An 18,947-nucleotide genomic window follows, 5' to 3' on the forward strand; every position below is an offset into this window, starting at 1 on the left:
AAGCCAAAATCGAGCTCGAAATCGAGATCGACAATTTATCGAACCGAGCTCGAGTTTAAGGATATTCAGCTCATTAATATGGCTCGTGCTTGGTTAGTTTGTTGGGCCGTAAGTGTACAATAACTCAAGCATTGGAAAACAATTTGCATCACTCACATTAATATTTGAGTGAAAGAGAAGATATTGAAATATTATAAAATGACAAGCATGTATCTTAAATTCTTATATCTTAGTCAGCCTTTTGACTAAGAATGTTCGACAAGCTCGAAAACTTGCAAGTTCAACGAGATGAGTTCGAGCCAGACTCATTTATATCCCTAAAAATCAAATTCATAAAAAGCAATTAAAGCAAGTTCATTTAATCCAAGATCGAGTTTAATACTGTCCAGCTGGACTCGACTGGACTCGACTCGTTTATATCCTTAACAATCAAGTTCATGCACAAAAACAATTGATTTTGCCGGTTATTTTGAATCGAGCTCACAAGTCATGCCATGGTCTATAATTTAGTATTTTTTTAAAAAAAAATCAAAAGTACTCCAACTAGTACTATTGTCAATTATTCGACATGAAATACTATAGAACGAACATTGATCTCATCTGACCGATGCACATTACAGAATTTGTTGTGCCCACACATTTATTCGATACTCTAGGAAATCATAATGAATGTTCCCCATACTTCACATGGCATATGATAATTCAAGAACTAAAAGTAAACGGTGAGTCCTTCAATAAGATTTATTACACGCAGCTACTTCCGTTTCTATAACCGTATATTTACTCTTTTTTTCTTTTGTGATTTTAATATCTATATTTTTAAATTTTAGTTCGCTGATTGTTATTTTTTTTTTGTTAATTTTAATTATTTTTCTTATGTGATGTTAATGTGACATTAATGCGATGTTGACGTATGTAGTGTTATATTAAACCTCCAAGACTAAGAATCAAAATAGATAACAGAAATTAAAAAACAAAAAACAAACAAACAAACGTATCGTTTCGATCTTAGAACTAGATCGGTCCTCAGGTAAGCCGACTGGATCGGAACTAATCCTTGAATCTCGTAAACAGGATCAGGGCAAAGGGAGCCTGGCCATGATCAGTGGGAGTAGTAGCGGATACATATATATGCATGCATTTTTATATATGATTACACACACACACTATATATATATATATATAGTTAATTTTGTTCTTTATCCGATTCTTTTTTCAAGTATTGAATATCATTATTATTGCGTATGTGTAGATATCTTTCTTCCCTTAAATATCATTTACGATACCTTCCTTTTTTTAGTTTGCTTGCTCTTCTTCTTTTTATTTTAAGTACTTCCTCTGATTAATGACACACACCTAATTTTTACTATTTAAAATATATCAATGAAAGATTGAGTGATTATCCATGTCCTTGGATTCTTTTTTGAGTTCCACATTGCATTTATGATAACTACCACATATACTGCGTCCGTCCAATTAATAAATTTTTTTCTTTTTTAGGCATATAAATTCAGAGTTAATTGTTTGAGACATATCTTCTATTCAATTAGACCAATAGAAAATATTACTTTTATTGTCAAAATTATTAATTTTTACTTCAAGTATCGATCGGATCGACCTGTCTCACAAATATAGATCCATGAGACCATATCAAAAAAAACTAATTTTTGTAAAAAAAAATGCATACCTAAGTGTTACACACAATGCTATTTTAGTATTTTTTTTTTGTTAGTATCACTATTAATGTAAGGCCCGAGATTTTGATTACCGTAATCTGAAATTAATCTGAAATGATTTGGTGATAATTGATATACTTATAGACGGAAATGAAAGACGAGAAAAGACGCAAAGTATGTGCGAGGGTAGTGCATTCGCGCACATGCGCGACTTGATGCGTGAGCTATGCGCGAATTGGGCAGAAGACCCCGCACATATGCGTGGTGTCAGTGCGCGCATATGCGCGAGGTGTCTAGTAGCCAAATGTGAATTCCAGAGAACCTCGCGCACATGCGCGGAAGTGGGGCGCGCATATGCACGAGCTGCCGTGAGGCTACGCGCCGAGGAAGGTCGCGCATATGCGTGAGACGTGTTGCATGTAGGATGCGCCATTTGCCTTGTTGCATGTTACGTGTATGTATATGTATATATATATATATATATATATATACTTCAATTCTGAATTCAGAAAGAACGAGGGAAGCTTCGAGGGAAGAAAGGTTGAAAATCCTTACGCCTTTATATTTCAATCCGTCCGTCTGATTTGGAATCTGAGTACAGTACTGTGTTCCTATCGACGCAGGCTACAACGTGACGTAAGTTTTACTACGTTTTGATATGATTTGAAAATTTGAGGTAGATGGAATTGAATAGAATTCATATATGATGTTCTTGACATAGTAAACATCGTAGAATCGAAACCGAACTGAAGAATAGATACCGTATGGAATTATTATGATTTTCGGAAGGAATTGACTGAGATTTGATATCAGATTTGTATCATTACTGATTATGAATTGAGATTTGATTATTGTTATGTGTTCTGGATTTACTGATCAGTATATAATTGAAGTCAGATCGAAGAACAGACTGTGTATGTAATTTTTATGATTTTCGGAGTTGATTGGATTGAGATGCGATATCAGATTAAGTTATGAGTTGTACCGTGATTGATTTTGAGTTCTGATAGTATATCTGTGATGTTGAGATTGACGGGGTTATCGAGACTGTAGTGTTATGCCGTCGAAACATCCGTAAATTGATATTGATCAGATTCTGTAGTGATTGAGATTGTATCGTTGTATCGTTGATATTGACAGATTATATTGTGAGTATTGAGCAGAACAGATCTTAAATTGAGTTCTATACTGATATTGTATATATTCGATATTGTCATTGCCAGATTGGATATGGACATAGTTGAATANTGGTTTCGTACTGGATATAGTAACTAAACTTTAGTTGAAAGAAATAAATGGTGTACAGGATTTGTACCATGAGATGTATATGCGTATTAGAATTGATTACCTTACGTTTCCGCACTTGTATATCTTGTATATTAAAAAAAAAAATTATGTCCCACATTACTTAGTTGTTATATTTGATCCTAATAACAATTAAGTGTTGGATTAGCGTCCGGGTCCCCACAATTAATTATCAAGGAAGAACCTTTAAAAAAAATTTTGGTCTAGATATTTGGTGAAATTTTGAAATCATTTTAACAAAATAAGATCGTTTTTTTTTTAAAATTATTATGATATTATTAATTTTGGAGTCTTCATAAATTATATTTAATAAGATTTAAATCTTACAAGAGTTCATGTATAAAAATATGTTTGATCTTATATTCTAATTAATTAGACCACTGATTAAAAAATTTATGATCAAAATATATTTTAACAAAAGGGTACAATCTAACATACATATGTTCTACATCAGCACTGAAAATAACACTAGTTGAATATCATTCTCTTCGATGGTCCCAATATATATTAGCATAAAAAATTAAATTCTATTATTTTTATGACTAAAAAGTGTTTTTGGAAATATTCTGAATAAAATTTTAATTATTTACGATTACTAAAAAAAATAATTGATAACATAAATTAATATTACAAAAAACTTTGTATTTNATGCTGTGAGACGGGTCGAACCGGTCTATATTTGACGTGAAAAATAATAATTTTTAACATAAAATAATAATTTTCATGTGTCGAGTCGGACAAAAGATCAATATCGTAAAATTGATACATAAAATATGGTGTGTGTGTGAATACATTAGATTATGAGTATGTCTTTCTTGAGACGGTCTCACGAATCTTTATATGTGAGATGTGTCAACCTTACCGATATTCACAATAAAAATTAATACTCTTAGCATAAAAAGTAATATTTTTTCATGGATGACCCAAATAAGAGATTTTTCTCATAAAATACGACCCGTAAGACCGTCTCAAACAAGTTTTTGCCATAAAATATTCAATAATTTTGTAAAAAGAATCTATATATTTTTTATAATGTGACGTATTCTATTTCTAGTACTAAAAAAATCGTGCATTTTTGTTAGGCCATCTTCTGTGAAGGGTCCTTGTCCCCATTTCCGAACCTTCACGCACCAAATCGTGCATTTTTGTTAGGCCATCTTCTGTGAAGGGTCCTTGTCCCCATTTCCGAACCTTCACGCACCAACCCAAAAATCTTTAATTGCATTTCCACCTATTTCCCATTTTTCTAAAGCAAATTATAGTCCTTCCATCGCCACAGAATTCTGAAAAAATTGGGTTCAAGAGTGTTAATGTGAGTTTGAAACGATGAGCAAAATCTTGAAATCATGCCACGTTCTTGTCAAACATCACTCATGCATATTCATACAAAAGTATATTGATTCCTAAAAAGCGGAGCTCATTTATTGGTCTTTTCACCAAAATTTTCGCAGGCCTTTAAAAAGGGTAGTTATATCTTGTGTTGGGATTTTTATTTTCGAGGGCCTCATTAGTTAATTGTGATATTTGACATTGAGCACGAAGAGCAGTGGTCAACAAGAATCCCTATTCTGGCATATTTTGGAGGTGGTAAGATTAGCAGCCTTGGACTTGAGAATGCTGTAGTTTTGTTAACATCTCCGATGGAGTTGGTCAAACACAAAGTTGGATGCTTCTTTAAATATTTTTCTTTTCTTTTCTTTTTCTATTTTTAAGGAAAATTAATTATTCCAGTGTTATTTTATACATTTATATGTTTGTTGGGAATTGGATTCCAGAGTTCAAGAATGGCTACTGGGAGAAACTCAAAGCAAGTCCCAGATAATCTAAAGAGGCAGCTTGCTCTTGCTATTAGAAACATTCAGTGGAACTATGCAATATTTTGGTCAATTTCAGCTGAGAAACCGGGGTAAAGTTCTAATATTTGGTACATCTTTATATTAAAAAAAATATGAAAAATTTGAAGAATTTGACGGGGGATAATACCCACTTCTCTTTTTGTTGTTCTGTTTTGAAATCTTCATCTCTTTTTCTCATCTGTTTATTTGTTTGCTTGTTGTCTTTGAAAAGATCGTCACAATGTTTACAAATCTTTTTGCATAAATATCCATTTCTAAAAATCCCATGAAAATCTGTAGGCTTTTAGACCCAAGATTTGTTTTGTGTTGAATTTTCCATGTTGACCCTTTATTCTTTGTTCTTTGTGACTTCACATCTAAAATGAAACACCAAAGATGAAGACTATTCCAATGCACATCTGATTTGGATGGACCATCTGCTCCGGTCTTGAATTAAATGATTTTGCTGTTGACCTTTCTATATGTTTTAGTAATCCGTGTTAGTAGCACTTATAATTAGTTCACATCTCTTGTTAAACCAAGAAAACATCAAGTTTGACTGCATTTGAGGGAATTTTTTCTTGATTAAGTAGTATAACGGAAGGCTCCTAATATTTACTTGTCCTGCATTTTCTCGTGGACAAAAAATGCATACGAAATTATATGTGAATAATGCGTGTTGTAGTTCTTGTGATACACTTAAATCTAGCAACTTTACGTGATGTTATTGTTTAGGGTATTGACCTGGGGTGATGGGTACTATAATGGAGATATCAAAACCAGAAAAACAGTTCAGGCTGCTGAGTTGAACACCGACCTGCTCGGTTTGCAGAGAAGTGATCACTTGAGAGAACTTTTCGAGTCTCTTTCAGCTGGTGAAACCAACCAGCAAGCTAAACGGCCTACAGTTGCATTGTCCCCTGAAGACCTTACTGATGCTGAGTGGTATTTCTTGGTTTGCATGTCGTTCGCATTCAGTATTGGTCAAGGGTAAAGCTTCTTTACTTTTGAATCTTTTATCATGGTAATTTGATGGGTACATCAAGTGCCCTTGCTTACTGAGTGGATGTCAGCAACCAAAATGACAGTGAGATTTGAACTGTATCATTAATGTTAGCCATAGTTTTAATAAATGATAACATTTTAGTCTTAAATAATTTCTTACATTGATTTTTGAATTAGAAGTGATAGTGCAGCATGCCACTTATGAAACAGTCATTTCGCCAATTTTATGGAAATGGTTGAAATAATAAGATGGGAAATCTTCAATGATGCAAGTTGAAAACTGCAATATAGATTCCTGAGAACTATACTGTCACTATCCTCAGTCAGCTCATGGGTGAAAATATAAAGGTTATCTTCTTGTCATGACCACTAGTTCTTCTGGCATCAGGCACATTACATCTCATTTTTTCACATATTCAAGAAGTACAATTAGTTAAATTTTTACAGTTACACGCCAATTCCTGTTTATCGAAGTTATGTACTCGAGTTTCGTCAAACTATATAAACACTAATAATGCTTTTATTGGATGTGTAAAGATTGCCAGGAAAGACATTTGCAGAAAATCGAACTACCTGGTTATGCAACGCTCACCTTGTTGACACCAAAATTTTCTCTCGTTCTTTGCTTTCAAAGGTAAGTTGAAAAAGTTCCCATAATTTCTTTAAAATCTAGTTCCTGATAAATTTTGTTCAAGCTAATCAGATTCCTTTGTTGAATCTTTGAGAAAATTTCTGACTCGTCATGTCCTTCTAATTTCCATATAAAATATGTTGGCTGGACTTGCAATGCATCTTGCAGAGTGCATCTATTCGGGTACTGATTTGTTTTCTGCTTCGGAAATGTATTCCTTTCAAAAGATTTTATTGTTGCTTACATCATGTCTTGTTCTTGCAGACGGTAGTGTGCTTTCCACATTTAGGAGGTGTGATTGAACTGGGAGCGACTGATCTAGTAAGCCACTTTCAGAGTCCAAAATTGGGTGCAGTATGCTTTTAGTTATCAAATCATTCATGATAATGACCAATTCTGGTTTTCTTTCTTAAGGTGCCAGAGGACCCAAATCTAATTCAGTACATTAAAACTTCGTTTCTGGAGATTCCTTCCTTCGTTGTGTCCAAGATTCCAAGTCATGTACCTATTAATAGCACAAACAACAATGTCCTCATTTCTGAAACGCCTGATAATGCTAACATGCTTGATAATGAAGTCGATCAGTTTCTTGATTGCCCTGATGTAGAGAATTGTTCTCCAGATGGCAGTTCAAATAATTTTGGGGTTGGAGAAGCTTCTCAAATGCAAGACTGGCCATTTGTGGACGAAGCAATTAGCAATGGCCTCAACAACTCGGCAAACTCAAGTGATTGTATATCCCAAACCTATGAAAATCCTGAAATTGTTGTCCCACTTACCGACGGGCATAAAGGAACTGGCAATCAGGGACACAGCACTCTAGAAAGCTATCAGCAGAAACCAAAGGCTGGTCCTCAAAGTGATGATATTCATTACCAAAGTGTACTTGCGAATCTTTTGAAAAGCTCCCACCAGTTGATTTTTGGTCCATACGTCAGGAATGGAAATAAAGAATCGAGCTTTGTTGGTTGGAGGAAGGATGGATTGTCGAGTGCTCGATCACAACAAATCCCAACGCCACAAACTTTGTTAAAGAAAGTTATATTTGAAGTACCTAGAATGCACCAATGTAGGCTTGAATCTGATAGGCAGAAGGGTAAAAAAGATGTCTCTTCGAAGGAAGCTGATGACAATGACAGAAACCACGTCTTGTCTGAGAGGAAACGACGAGAAAAAATCAACGAGAGATTTATGATTCTAGGGTCATTAGTCCCATCTGGTGGCAAGGTTTGTGAAACTCTTTTATTTGTTTTTGGTATTTAATTATTACAGTGATTCCATAGAGTTTGCCAACAATAGTCCTCCCTTGCTATGAGTCTTGGCTATATATTTGGCTGTGCAAATTGGAACATGCTGTTTTAGTCGGAACATGCTGTTCTAGGGTGTTGTACAATTTAAAAAATTTGAGTTATACCGATAACATCAATTATAATTATTGTATCGTGCCTCTTTTTCAAGTACATTTTTTGACAAACTTAACCGTTGTCGCTGCTAAAAATAATTGTAGAGATGGTACAAACTCGACATTTGTTTTAGCCATTTTGTTGAGCATATTTACAAGAGGAGATTCTTGGTCATGCTTCTTGCAGGTTGACAAAGTATCAATTCTTGATCATACAATCGAGTATTTGAAAGAGCTCGAGAGGAAGGTCGAAGAACTGGAATCCTACAAACAAGTGATGGAGCAAGAGTCGAGGACAAAAGGTAAACCACACGATGTCATTGAACAGACCTCTGATAATTACGGCCAAAACAGGATCAGTAATGGCAAGAAGCCACTGACAAACAAGAGAAAAGCTTGTGATATCGATAAAGTTGGACTTGTAAAGAACAGGGCTAGATTGAGAGATTCTTCGACAGACGATATAATTGTCAGTGTTGTGGACAAGGATGTAATAATTGAGACAAGGTGTTCTTGGAAGGAATGTGTGCTGCTCGAAGTTATGGAAGCCTTAAGCAAACTACAGTTGCATCCACAAAGCGTCCAAACTTCCAACAGCGATGGGGTTCTATCCATGACCATAACAGCCAAGGTTTGCTTTCCTAATTGAAATCATTAGGAATCAGTAAAACTGACATAGTATAGGTCAGTTTGACTTATAGTTTGAAATGAGTCGAAACATTTCACGAGTCAGTTTTAGAGTGGGTATAGCTCATGTATTTACTTTGTGAAGCTGGAGAACTCTTTGCTCTAACCTGAATATGCCCAAAAATTTTCTCGAAGTTATATGGTTCTTAAAAATATTGAAGGGTTTAGTTATTGCACTCCCCGGTTGTCCAAATTTTTTATTCCTCAAGCACAAGTGATGCTCAAAAAATTTCAAACATGAATGACTTGATTAACTCGAAATGAGCTAGCTCAAGCTTGAAATTAACAACTTGAAAGACTCGAGCCCAAGAAGTCAGCCTTTTTGATCGAGCTGAACTTTAGTAAAAGCACTAGTTGAACAAGAATATACTCGTTTGCTAACTTTCAATTAAGTTCTCATTGTGTATATAGTATAGATACGTATATATGCAAGGTATCTAATGTTGGAACATCTATATCTGCAGAGTAATAGATTGAAACTGGAATCAGCAGGAGTTATCAGACAAGCAATTCAAAAAGTTATCAAGAAATGTTGAAGATCATGCTAAAAAATCTTTAAGCCATCAGACTTTTGGGTAAAGATTTGTATTTTAGTTGTTGTGATATTTGAAGTAACTCATCCCAGTAGTGGAAATGTTTTTTTCATGCTGGTGCAATAGCCAAGTGCAAAAATATAGATAGTGCATTCGAGACTGCGAAAAATATGTTGGAATGTAGTGTTAGATGGTCAGACCATCAAATAAGTTTGTAAATGTAAATGTTTTTTGGATCCTAATGAGAATCAAATGATTTCCTTTCTCCCAAGTTTCTCCTCTCGGTTCTTTCTCATGTCTCAGTTCCCCCCTTGACCGTTTCTTTCTTCTCTTTACTTTCTGGAATCCCACGCTCACTCGAAATAGTGTCCCGTTCTATTCATCAAGGCTCGTGAGATGATTGCCGGTCGAAGAATCTACACTTATCTTGTTAGTCACACCAAATAATATCTAAATAAAGAGTAGGTCTTTTGTGACGAATCTTTATCTGTGAGACGGGTCAATCCAACCATATTCACAATAAAAAGTAATATTCTTAACATAATAAGTATTACTTTTTCATGGACGACTCAAATAGAAGTTCCGTCTTACAAAATACGACCCATAAGACCGTCTCACACAAGTTTTTGCCCTAAATATAATACAAGTCGATTTCTATTTTAAAATCTAAGTCTAATAAGATTATAATATATATAGTTTTGTTATGTTGTCCACCAATGAGGTGATGCTCATTTATTGGATATACAATTTTGATATGATTTCATCACATCCAATATTTAAATGTCAATTCAGTGGGCATGAATATGAACACGGTTGATGAACATCATATCAAAACTATATATGTTTTTATATGTGCATACACATGTATATATTTATTTTCAAATATCTGTAGTATATAACTTTTAATCTTAAATTTTTAAATTAAATTATAGATATTTTTTTGAAAGATTATTTTTTTTCTTAGGTGGTTGGACAAATCAAATTAAAAATTTAGTGTACTTCATTTAAATTTCAGAATAATGCTTAAATATTTACGTCAAATCAATTTTTTTAGACAAAACTGTAATCTTGAAAGTATATTAACTAATAATAATTTAAATGAAAGCTTTTAGATTTTGATCGAATAGCTTTTTTCTTATGAAAATGTAGTGCAATGAATTTTTTAGACAATTTATTTTGCGGGTTTTTTAAAATAATATTTGAAATGATATTTCTTGATAAACTTTCAAGATTTAAAAACATATGGATTTACTTGTTAGAGTTCGTATCAGAAAAAAAAATGATGATCCAATGCAGGATTTTAATTAAATAATAATAAAAAGTAAGAAAATATATAAAAAATGAAAATAAAAATTATAATAAAATTTAAAAAATATCAAATAAATGATTTTATTTTTTTTAAGTTCTTTAAACTTTAATTTTTAAAATTTATTTCACATTATTTATTCTTATTTGTATTCTAATATTATACTATTATTTATTCTTTATTAATAATTTTAATTTAATAGATTTATTTATTATATGTATAAATAAAATTTCGTATATTTTTATTAATAACTTTTTTGTTTTTCATATTTTGTTAATTTACATTATCTATTTAAAAAAAAAAAACCCTCCAACGGCAGTCCACTTTCATCATATAACCATTGAATTTATAGAGAAGGTTTTTAATTTGATTGATGCTAGCCCGAGATAAACCCGAGCCCGAAGTTGGCAGTATGGATTACTTGGTGTTGTCGGAAGCTATTGGACCTCGAGGATTTGCTGATGTTTTTTGTATGATGAGATTGAAGAAGAAAGTGAAAAAAGGTTGGATTTTGAGGTGAGTGTTGTTGGGTTCTCCAGCAATTTATCTTGATTTTGTAGCAATGATTCTGGGAAATTAAGTTCAGGATTGTTGAAGCCAAATGTTAATTTGTGACTGCGGAAATTAAGGAAGTTGTATAGAGGTGACCCGAATTTAATGTGATCTGGTATGTACTATACAAACCTTCAATAAAAATGAATATTCAGGATTCAATCTGTGAACCAAATCTCTCGTGTAATCCTGTTAGAACATAACACACTCGATAGACGCTAGATCAACCTCTGTAATCGGATTTTGAGGCCAGTGTTGTTAAGAGTGGATATTTCTTTGTGGTTGTAGCAAGTGAAATGTTGTAGAGGAGATGCCGGGTTGTGACGCTAGGGTAATTGTAGGGGACACTAATGCATTAGTTGCTGCATCCGCAGCTTCTTGTTTATACATATCAGTTAAAGAGTGTTTTGGTTTATTTGATTCCAGGGGACAAAGGGAAAGATAACGACTTCTCATTAATGGTACATGTAAAGCATGGGGTTGAACAGGGATCTTGAGTCCACGGGGATAACAAGTTGTTAAGAGTCAACTAAGACAATCCTGGATTTATTCGTCGAGGCTTCTTTTTATTGACTGCTATTGGAAGATGCGGTGAGGTTGATTTAGATATCACAGTCTCTAGATCGATTAACTTTTTTCATGGGATGGTGGAAATAGAGATGCTGAGGATAAACTTTTTTTCAGGGTATGGTGAATCCACATCACAGAATTGTGAACATTGAAGATTTGGATACATTTTTGTCTCACAGGGAAATCCTTGGGTACCTACAATTACCTATGTAATGGAGAGTAACATAATTTTTAAAAGCCCACATGGTGTGAGCGTTCACTGAGACTCAGCCCTTAGGCCACGAGCAGTCTTGTAATGAGGCTTTTACAAGAAGAATAAAGCCTCAACCTTGTGTGCATTATAGGCTTAAGTTGCCTTTTTAGCACACTTTATATATAGGGATAGTAAATCCCAGATAAAATATAATAGTAATTTATTTTACAGATAAATTAGTGAGTATTTATTTTACTGTAATTTTTTTAAAAGAAATTATTTTATTGTTATTTAATAGTTAGTAAAGTGCATATTAGATTATATATAACGAAATTTTCTCAGACATTTAGGTTTTAGCATATTATCCTTTAGAATGCTTAACATCATTGAAGTGCAAAACTTATGCCTTGTACCTAAGTGCATCTTGCGCTTCTGATATAGTATGAATCATTTACTAACTTACCATGAGTGAAGGGTTGGAAAAAAGATATGCAAGTTTCACAAACCTAAATTTGAATCATGGGTCCACCCCTGGTAAGAGTAATAATATTATATTGTGGAATCTCTGCTCTAGGCTCAAGTTTTGGGTGATGCAAAGGTATATTGGCAATGGATGGATTAGGAACAAGCTTTTGGAGTGATTGTGGAGCATGCATATGCTCCTGATGCGTAACACAGGTTATTACTGGTACTGTGGTACATGTTTCATAACCTTGTTGTAGTCACTCCTTTCTGAAATTTATTGGGGTATATTGTGAACAACACCAAATATATTTTTTTTTTATGAAAAATCGATTAGCTAAAAACTCTCTGTGGTTTTAGCTTTTAAATTTGAAGCTGAAATCCCCTTGTAAAAGATCACGAGTGAAAATCTTCCTATTTAATTTGTAGCTAAAAATATTGGGAAAATTTAATGAGATAAAACCACCAAACGTGTTATCAAATTTATTGTTGAAACCTCCTACTGATAAATCTTTTATTGCACATGTGTTTTTTAACGTTTATGCATAGTGTTGGTAACCAAAAGTGATCAAAATTGAGAGTAACATTTGAATGTATAAAACTATACATGTGTCTTTTTTCCCTCAATTTTAGCAAATTCACCCTGTAAAAAACTAATTGAAACTTCTAATGTGCCATTAAATAAGAAAATATATATATATATATATATACATGTGTGTGTGTGTGTGCGCGCGCTCATGAAACTTTTATGCAGTTTTCAGCTTCAAGTATAAAAATACAGAAAGCTTTTAGCTCATTGATTTTCGTTGATGGGTTTTAGTGGATTTAAAAAAATGTAAGGGTGGTTTTATCAATTTACCCAATTTATTGTCACCAACTGATATATTGAAGGATTGTAAATCAAGAGAATCAACCTGAGCAGGAAAAATATCAAGATACTTAAATTCTATAATTGTGAGTTGTAAAATTAATGTTTTGAGAAGCACATATAGCTTGGTAATTGTAAATTTACATTTTCGGCAGAGACTAATTTCTTCCTCAGCAAAGTAGTTTTAATTTGCATGTGTAGGTTAGTATAAAATATGATTCTTTTCCTCTTTCTTCCCTATTTTTACTCATGTATCACATGTGGAAACATTAACTACTCTCCTAACTTGAAATTCTTATTCCATTCCAGGATTCATACAAGTAAAATATAGACACAATCATAAAATTAATAAAAATGGAAAGCAAAACCAGTAGAAGAAGGCAAAAGGAGAGGGATACATTTGCCACGACAAGCAGCAGTTTCCTTTCCGGACATGAAAAATGAAAGTGAGTTCATAATATTGGAGTAAAAACAATTGCGATTTTTTTTATTGGAAACTAGAAATAAAGACAGTTGATCAACTTGGATTATAAATTAAAAGTTAAAAATCTGCAATCCAGAGCAAATATTTTGATTGAGGAGAGTGAAAAACGTTTTTTGTAACATTAGGTAAGGCAAAAAGTTAGAGTGAATGCATCATGTATATTATTTGAATAAATTACATGTTTGCGGCGACTGGACTTTTAGATAAGGTAACATTGGTTTTCAAATAATCTGGCATAATCATATTCATACCATAACTGTGATATTCCTCTTCCAACCCCGCAACATCCGACTCACCTGTTCAATTTCCATCCAAATACAAAAAACGGTCTCCGGTTTGAAATACTTCCACTCATTAAAATCATATCATTTTCTTCCCTATGCATAGTGAATGCTAAGAAGTAAATGTATTGCAGAAACAACGTTGTAGCTTCAACTGTAACCCAGAGAAAAGAGAAATGGTAAGGATCTTAGCTGAGGAAAAGAGTAATTTTTTGTACGTATTACAGCATTTAGTCTAGTCTTCCGTAACAAGAAGGCAAGAACACTTCTTTCGATTTCTATGCCTTCATCAGGGTTCTGTCTCCTCTTCTCCGTTTGCTTTTGTTGGATGTCTTTTGTAGCTGTACATTTTAGGTGTCGTATTTTGTCGTCGTTGAGATTTTGATCATTCAATTATTGTATGATTTGTTTGAACATATAAGTTGGTGTCTTCTCTTTTGATATCATTTTTGCTGATGAGGTATTTATTTGCTTGATGATGAGGATCGNTTTTTTTTTTTTTTTTTTTTTTTTTTTTTTTTTGAATTTTACCCTGTGTCAATACATTGACACGTGTCGCTTAGGGTAATTTTTCTTTATCTTGGGGAGAAATAGGTACGGTTCGCATCTGCATATGATACTTAAAAAATTAAAGATGATGGTGAAATTTACATCTCCACATAATTTACATGATAAATCAATGGCTTAACTTTTTCTTATTGAGATTACTTGACAGTTATTCAGGGCCCAAAACACACTAAAGCGCTAGGGTTCTATGGAGCCCGAGGCCCAGGTGAAGCGCTTAATCGAAATAAAGCACATTTAACTTTAAAATTCATTAGAGGTTGCTCATGTCGATAAATCTCACAATTAGTTATTTTCCAATTACACTTCACTTTATTAGTATTTTTTGGGTCTAATAATGTTGCATAATTACGTGTCTAGATCTTTTCGAAAGACTTGTGATTCAGAATTTGATTTTTTTTATCGGCACGAACAAGCTTTAGAGGTGACAGAGAATCCTGGAATTGAAAGAAACTGGGAGCAGCAAGCTGTAAACACAATTGGAAAAAGAAAAAAAATGAGGGTTGCCTTTTACCTGATTTGAATCACTAGAAATTGAGAAACCAAAACTGTAGTTTTGAGCGCTGCACGCAGATAGAACTTAGAATTTAAAGTTTGAGGGAGATCAAAAGTCTGTTGCACCTGGTTACATGCATGCAAGGTTTTTTATCATTAAGTAGCTATGTGGTTTGGTAACGGAGCTTAAAAATTGGTTGGGTTTGAGTTAATTTAAATATAGTACAAGGTCGCAGACCATTTTCACGAGGCACTTGCTGTTGCGCCTCACGCAGGACTTGCACCCGTGCACAGGCGCACATTTTATGAGCGCCTGTTTCAAGACTTGTGCCAGGGCAATCACCCAGGCGCAATGGGGCAGGCACAGCCAGGCGCTCGTCTTTCACCTGTCCATCTTTAAAAAAATTGCGTTTAAAATTAGATTTTAGCCTTGCAAGTTTTTAGGATAATGTGAAGTAAATTATATTGTTTTGGAAATGTTGTTTGTCTTGACCCACCGTGACCATGGGGTCTTGTTCTGGTTTAAATTGTTGAATTAGTTGTGAAGGAGACTGCAATCTGAGACCGCCCATCCTGTTTACCAAATTAGCATGTGATTTGATTTTGATTAGGAAGGTTAAAAAGTAGAATTAGAAAGGTTAAAAATTCGTGGTGAATACCTTGTGGGCTTGAATTTCATTCTGGAACAAATGAGTTGGGTCTTTGAAACGACTCTGGATCCTAATCAGTGGCCATTTATTTATTGGGTCCCGGACTTTCCTGGTTTTGAGTTCCTAGTTTACTTCAATTAGCATTTTTATTGATCATGGTTCTTGAGTGTTTATATTTGGCTGCAGGCTCTGGCTTAAAAATGAACGAAGGCACTGACAAGCAGTTTCAGAATCGATGGGATTTTAGACGAAGAGAGGAGGATGCAGATTCCTCTAGCGATGATTCCAAATCCAAATCAGGCGCCGAGGCCGAAAACCGGAACTGTAAGCTACTTTCTAATTTAGCTGTGCCTGAAAATATTGAAGTGCTTGCAACTCCAAGATTTCAGCAGGATAATGAGCTTGATCACGATAAAGATGTTCATGTTCTCTCGGAAAAAACTGGAAAAAAGAAAGTCAAACCAACCAAGAAGAAGAAGAATACACAGTTGGAGAAAACGAAGAAAAGCCCCATTGAGGAAAAGAAGACGAGGAGAAAAAAGAAGAAAAGTCCACTTATGGAAAAGAAGACGAGGAGGACAAACACGAACGACCAGGAGAAGAAAATGTCTGAAGATCTCAAGAATTTCAAGAATTCGTTAGTTCAAGAACTAAAAGTTGCTAGAGAAAACATGTTTGCGCAGATGAAAGAAGAAATGAGAAAGATGACGGCTTGTCGGTCTTCTTCAGGGCCAAGAAGTACTCGTTTCAATGGAATGATGGGAAGATGCCACAAAAGCAATGTGGATTTGAAAACCGCAAAAGCCAATGGATTATCGTCCATTCTACCAAATGAATCGAATCCTGTCGTTTGTTCGCCACACTTGACTCCGCCTACTGTCGTGACGAAACCACAACTTCAAAGCAACGTTGTGCCTTTAAATGATTATATTTGTGAACCAACTCCTAAGATCAACGCAGGCTCAGATGTGGATATCCGAAAATTGATGAATTCCAAGAACCATGGTGGATTTCCAGCATTCCATCCTACAGAAACACAAATTGGAAGTTGTTCTCTCATTAGTTGCAAACATTCAGGCCAAAATCTCTCTCAAACCACGAATGTTGGGCTCGGGTTTCCATTTCCAGGACTTCATCAGGTTATGGATAAGGATTCTAACATGTCAACGTTAACCGAAGACTGCAGATTAGGTCCGAGAATGAATGGAAGTGTCGTAAAGTTTCTAGAAGGAAATCCGACATTTTCAAGAATGCAGTTCAACAGAAGGCCATAAGCAGTTACAGGGTTGCGAAAAAGTTATGGAATTTCGAGTTGGAGAAGTTTCACTTCGGGCTTGAGAAATTTATGGTAGTTATTTTCCATTATTAAAATCATGTCTTTGTGTGTTCTTTTACTCCCTGAATTGAAGATTTTGTTTTGAAAAATTGAATCAATGTTAGATCGTTGGATTGCTTGAAGTTTTACCGGCAAAAAACAACTTATCTATGGACTTTCAAATCGGAGTGGGTCTCATGTGAGACCGCCTCACAGATATTAATCTGTGAGAATGGTCAACCTTATCCATATTCACAATAAAAAGTAATACTTTTGGCATAAAAAGTAATACTTTTTCATGGATGATCCAAATAAGAGATCCGTCTCACAAATATGACCCGTGAGACCGTCTCACACAAGTTTTTGCCTTCAAATCGGAACTCTTCTGAAATGCGTTAGGTTCTTGTTATGTGTTGAAGGTATCATTCAAGAAAGAAAAAAAGTTAGAATACAATTATCCAAATTTCTGTTTCGATTTGGTTTAAAATGCTTCTGGTGCTACAAAATTTAGTGGGCAAAAATTTGAAGATCTGCTGTGGAAGCCGAGGGTGAAGGTTTTACGTAGAGAGGTAAAAATGAGTTAGGTCTGTCAGGTCAGTCGGTCCATCAAATATAACAGACATGCTGAATTGGTGAAATATCAACTCATTTGGAGGTGGACCATAAAGGTTGATGTCGCTTGGATTGCAGGTTGGGACGGACTAGCCCACCAGATTATAATTTTATTTGTTTAGTTAATTTATTAATTTAGATCTGAATATATGTTTTCATACGTCACAAAGTAACGTATCTTATGCACTCTTAATTTTTATTGTAATGCCATTAAATAATTTTTTTTGAACTATTTAATTAACGTGTTTTTTTATATATATAAACAGGTCAATCCGCCTAACCCGCGACCCAATGAAAGTTGAGCTGATTTGAGAAATACTCAACCCGTCTAATGACGGGCTGGCATGCACCAGCTCCACCTAATAGTGGGTTGTGGCAGGTTACAGGCTGCCCATCTTACTAGCCAATTCTGTCGGCTCTAGTTTATGTTAGCATTAGAGCACCCGCACTGGTGGGTGTTACAACACCCACCATCTCATCAAAAATCGTGGGGTCTATATGCCACATACACATTACATTAACACATCTATTCTCCCACATTCATTTTAACATTCACACTCATTATTTGTAGGTCTCTCTGTCCACTCATTCATCTTATTCTTATTTTACATTAAATAAATTCAATTTCAAATTTTTTAAGAAATTTAAATTATTATTATTTAAACCAATACATTAAATAACATTAAATAAATAACAACGTTTAGCGACGGTTTGTGAAAATCCGTCGCTAAATGTCCAATTTTTTTGGGCGTTCATAAAATATAAAATATAATTAAAATAATTCAAAACACGTGGGGCCTGCGTGTCAGCAAATCATCAATCTCCTTAATTGTTGTGCAACTTTTGTAAATTTAGGAATATTTTTTATGTATCAGTTTTCAAGCCTCGAGTAGTCTAAAATTTTATTTGGACTACACCATATAATGATTAATTAGTTTAAACCTAATCAATATATTTAAATTATCCCTAAACTACCCTAAATCAATCCCACTTGCCTCCAATTTCAAGACTTTGGCCAAGTCTTCTCCGGAAGAAAATCCACATGCCCATCAATTCTCCTCCATTTCCTCTCATTTATTTCCCTTCTCTCCTCAAGGGTTCTTGAGCTCCATTTCCATCTATTCTACCATTTGAGAATAGCAAGAAGCTCCAAATTTCTTCCTCGTGTCCGGATCGTTGAGATTTGCGAGATTTCCTACGTTTCAAGACCAAAGGCATGTATATTCTTTCGTTTTATGCATCGATCTCGTCATAGTAGATATTTTGATATATGTTATGCATGAAAATTTGATTGTTATGAGAAAAGTTTGAGCGATTATGTAGTGGATCGATTTCTGAAACATTTTGGATCTCAAAACATGAGTTTGCTGTCATTTTAAAAACTGGGACTTTTTGGTCGATATTCTGGAAAAACTTTCAACATATAAAACGTAGAACTTTTTGAGACCTTCGATTTGACACTAAATTCGAAATATTTGGATGGATAAGAAATGAGTGAGTTATGATTGTTTTTGTGGGACT

General features: G+C 34.2%; 2 protein-coding genes across 18 annotated transcripts; both read left to right on the plus strand.

Annotated features, from left to right (window-relative positions):
- Positions 1-4,162: 4,162 nt before the first annotated feature.
- On the plus strand, positions 4,163-9,339 carry LOC140989815 (transcription factor GLABRA 3-like). Of its 4 annotated transcripts, none has more exons than XM_073459239.1 (9): positions 4,163-4,642; positions 4,757-4,887; positions 5,552-5,806; positions 6,359-6,455; positions 6,621-6,635; positions 6,717-6,773; positions 6,867-7,679; positions 8,042-8,485; positions 9,006-9,339. In XM_073459239.1, exons 1-9 carry the CDS (start codon positions 4,622-4,624, stop codon positions 9,075-9,077), a joined length of 1,905 nt encoding a protein of 634 aa, XP_073315340.1. In that variant the 5' UTR covers positions 4,163-4,621; the 3' UTR covers positions 9,078-9,339. The 4 variants fall into 4 exon arrangements, with proteins under 4 accessions (XP_073315340.1, XP_073315342.1, XP_073315341.1 ...); XM_073459241.1 differs by having other exon boundaries at positions 4,163-4,568; positions 4,695-4,887; XM_073459240.1 differs by having other exon boundaries at positions 4,164-4,568.
- A 1,358-nt stretch (positions 9,340-10,697) lies between these two features.
- Positions 10,698-16,957, plus strand: LOC140989854 (uncharacterized). 14 transcript variants are annotated; one of them, XM_073459322.1, is made up of 4 exons: positions 10,698-11,693; positions 12,270-12,373; positions 13,335-13,471; positions 15,686-16,957. In XM_073459322.1, the coding sequence occupies exons 3-4, from the start codon at positions 13,459-13,461 to the stop codon at positions 16,771-16,773; spliced, it is 1,101 nt and encodes a 366-aa protein (XP_073315423.1). In that variant the 5' UTR covers positions 10,698-11,693; positions 12,270-12,373; positions 13,335-13,458; the 3' UTR covers positions 16,774-16,957. The 14 variants fall into 14 exon arrangements, with proteins under 14 accessions (XP_073315423.1, XP_073315426.1, XP_073315427.1 ...); XM_073459325.1 differs by having other exon boundaries at positions 10,698-11,523; XM_073459326.1 differs by having other exon boundaries at positions 10,698-10,896.
- Positions 16,958-18,947: the final 1,990 nt, after the last annotated feature.

This window comes from Primulina huaijiensis, chromosome 12 (genome assembly GCF_012295235.1).
Source record: "Primulina huaijiensis isolate GDHJ02 chromosome 12, ASM1229523v2, whole genome shotgun sequence".
Taxonomy (NCBI): Eukaryota; Viridiplantae; Streptophyta; class Magnoliopsida; order Lamiales; family Gesneriaceae; genus Primulina; species Primulina huaijiensis.

Excerpts from the sequence above, each read along its gene's own strand:
- LOC140989815 (XM_073459239.1), top strand. The coding sequence starts at position 4,622 with ATGGAGTTGGTCAAACACAAA. Across the intron at positions 5,807-6,358 it reads GCATTCAGTATTGGTCAAGG|ATTGCCAGGAAAGACATTTG; the intron begins GTAAAGCTTCTT and ends GGATGTGTAAAG. Across the intron at positions 8,486-9,005 it reads CCATGACCATAACAGCCAAG|AGTAATAGATTGAAACTGGA; the intron begins GTTTGCTTTCCT and ends CTATATCTGCAG.
- LOC140989854 (XM_073459318.1), top strand. The coding sequence starts at position 12,346 with ATGCATATGCTCCTGATGCGTAACACAG. Across the intron at positions 12,374-15,685 it reads GCTCCTGATGCGTAACACAG|GCTCTGGCTTAAAAATGAAC; the intron begins GTTATTACTGGT and ends ATTTGGCTGCAG.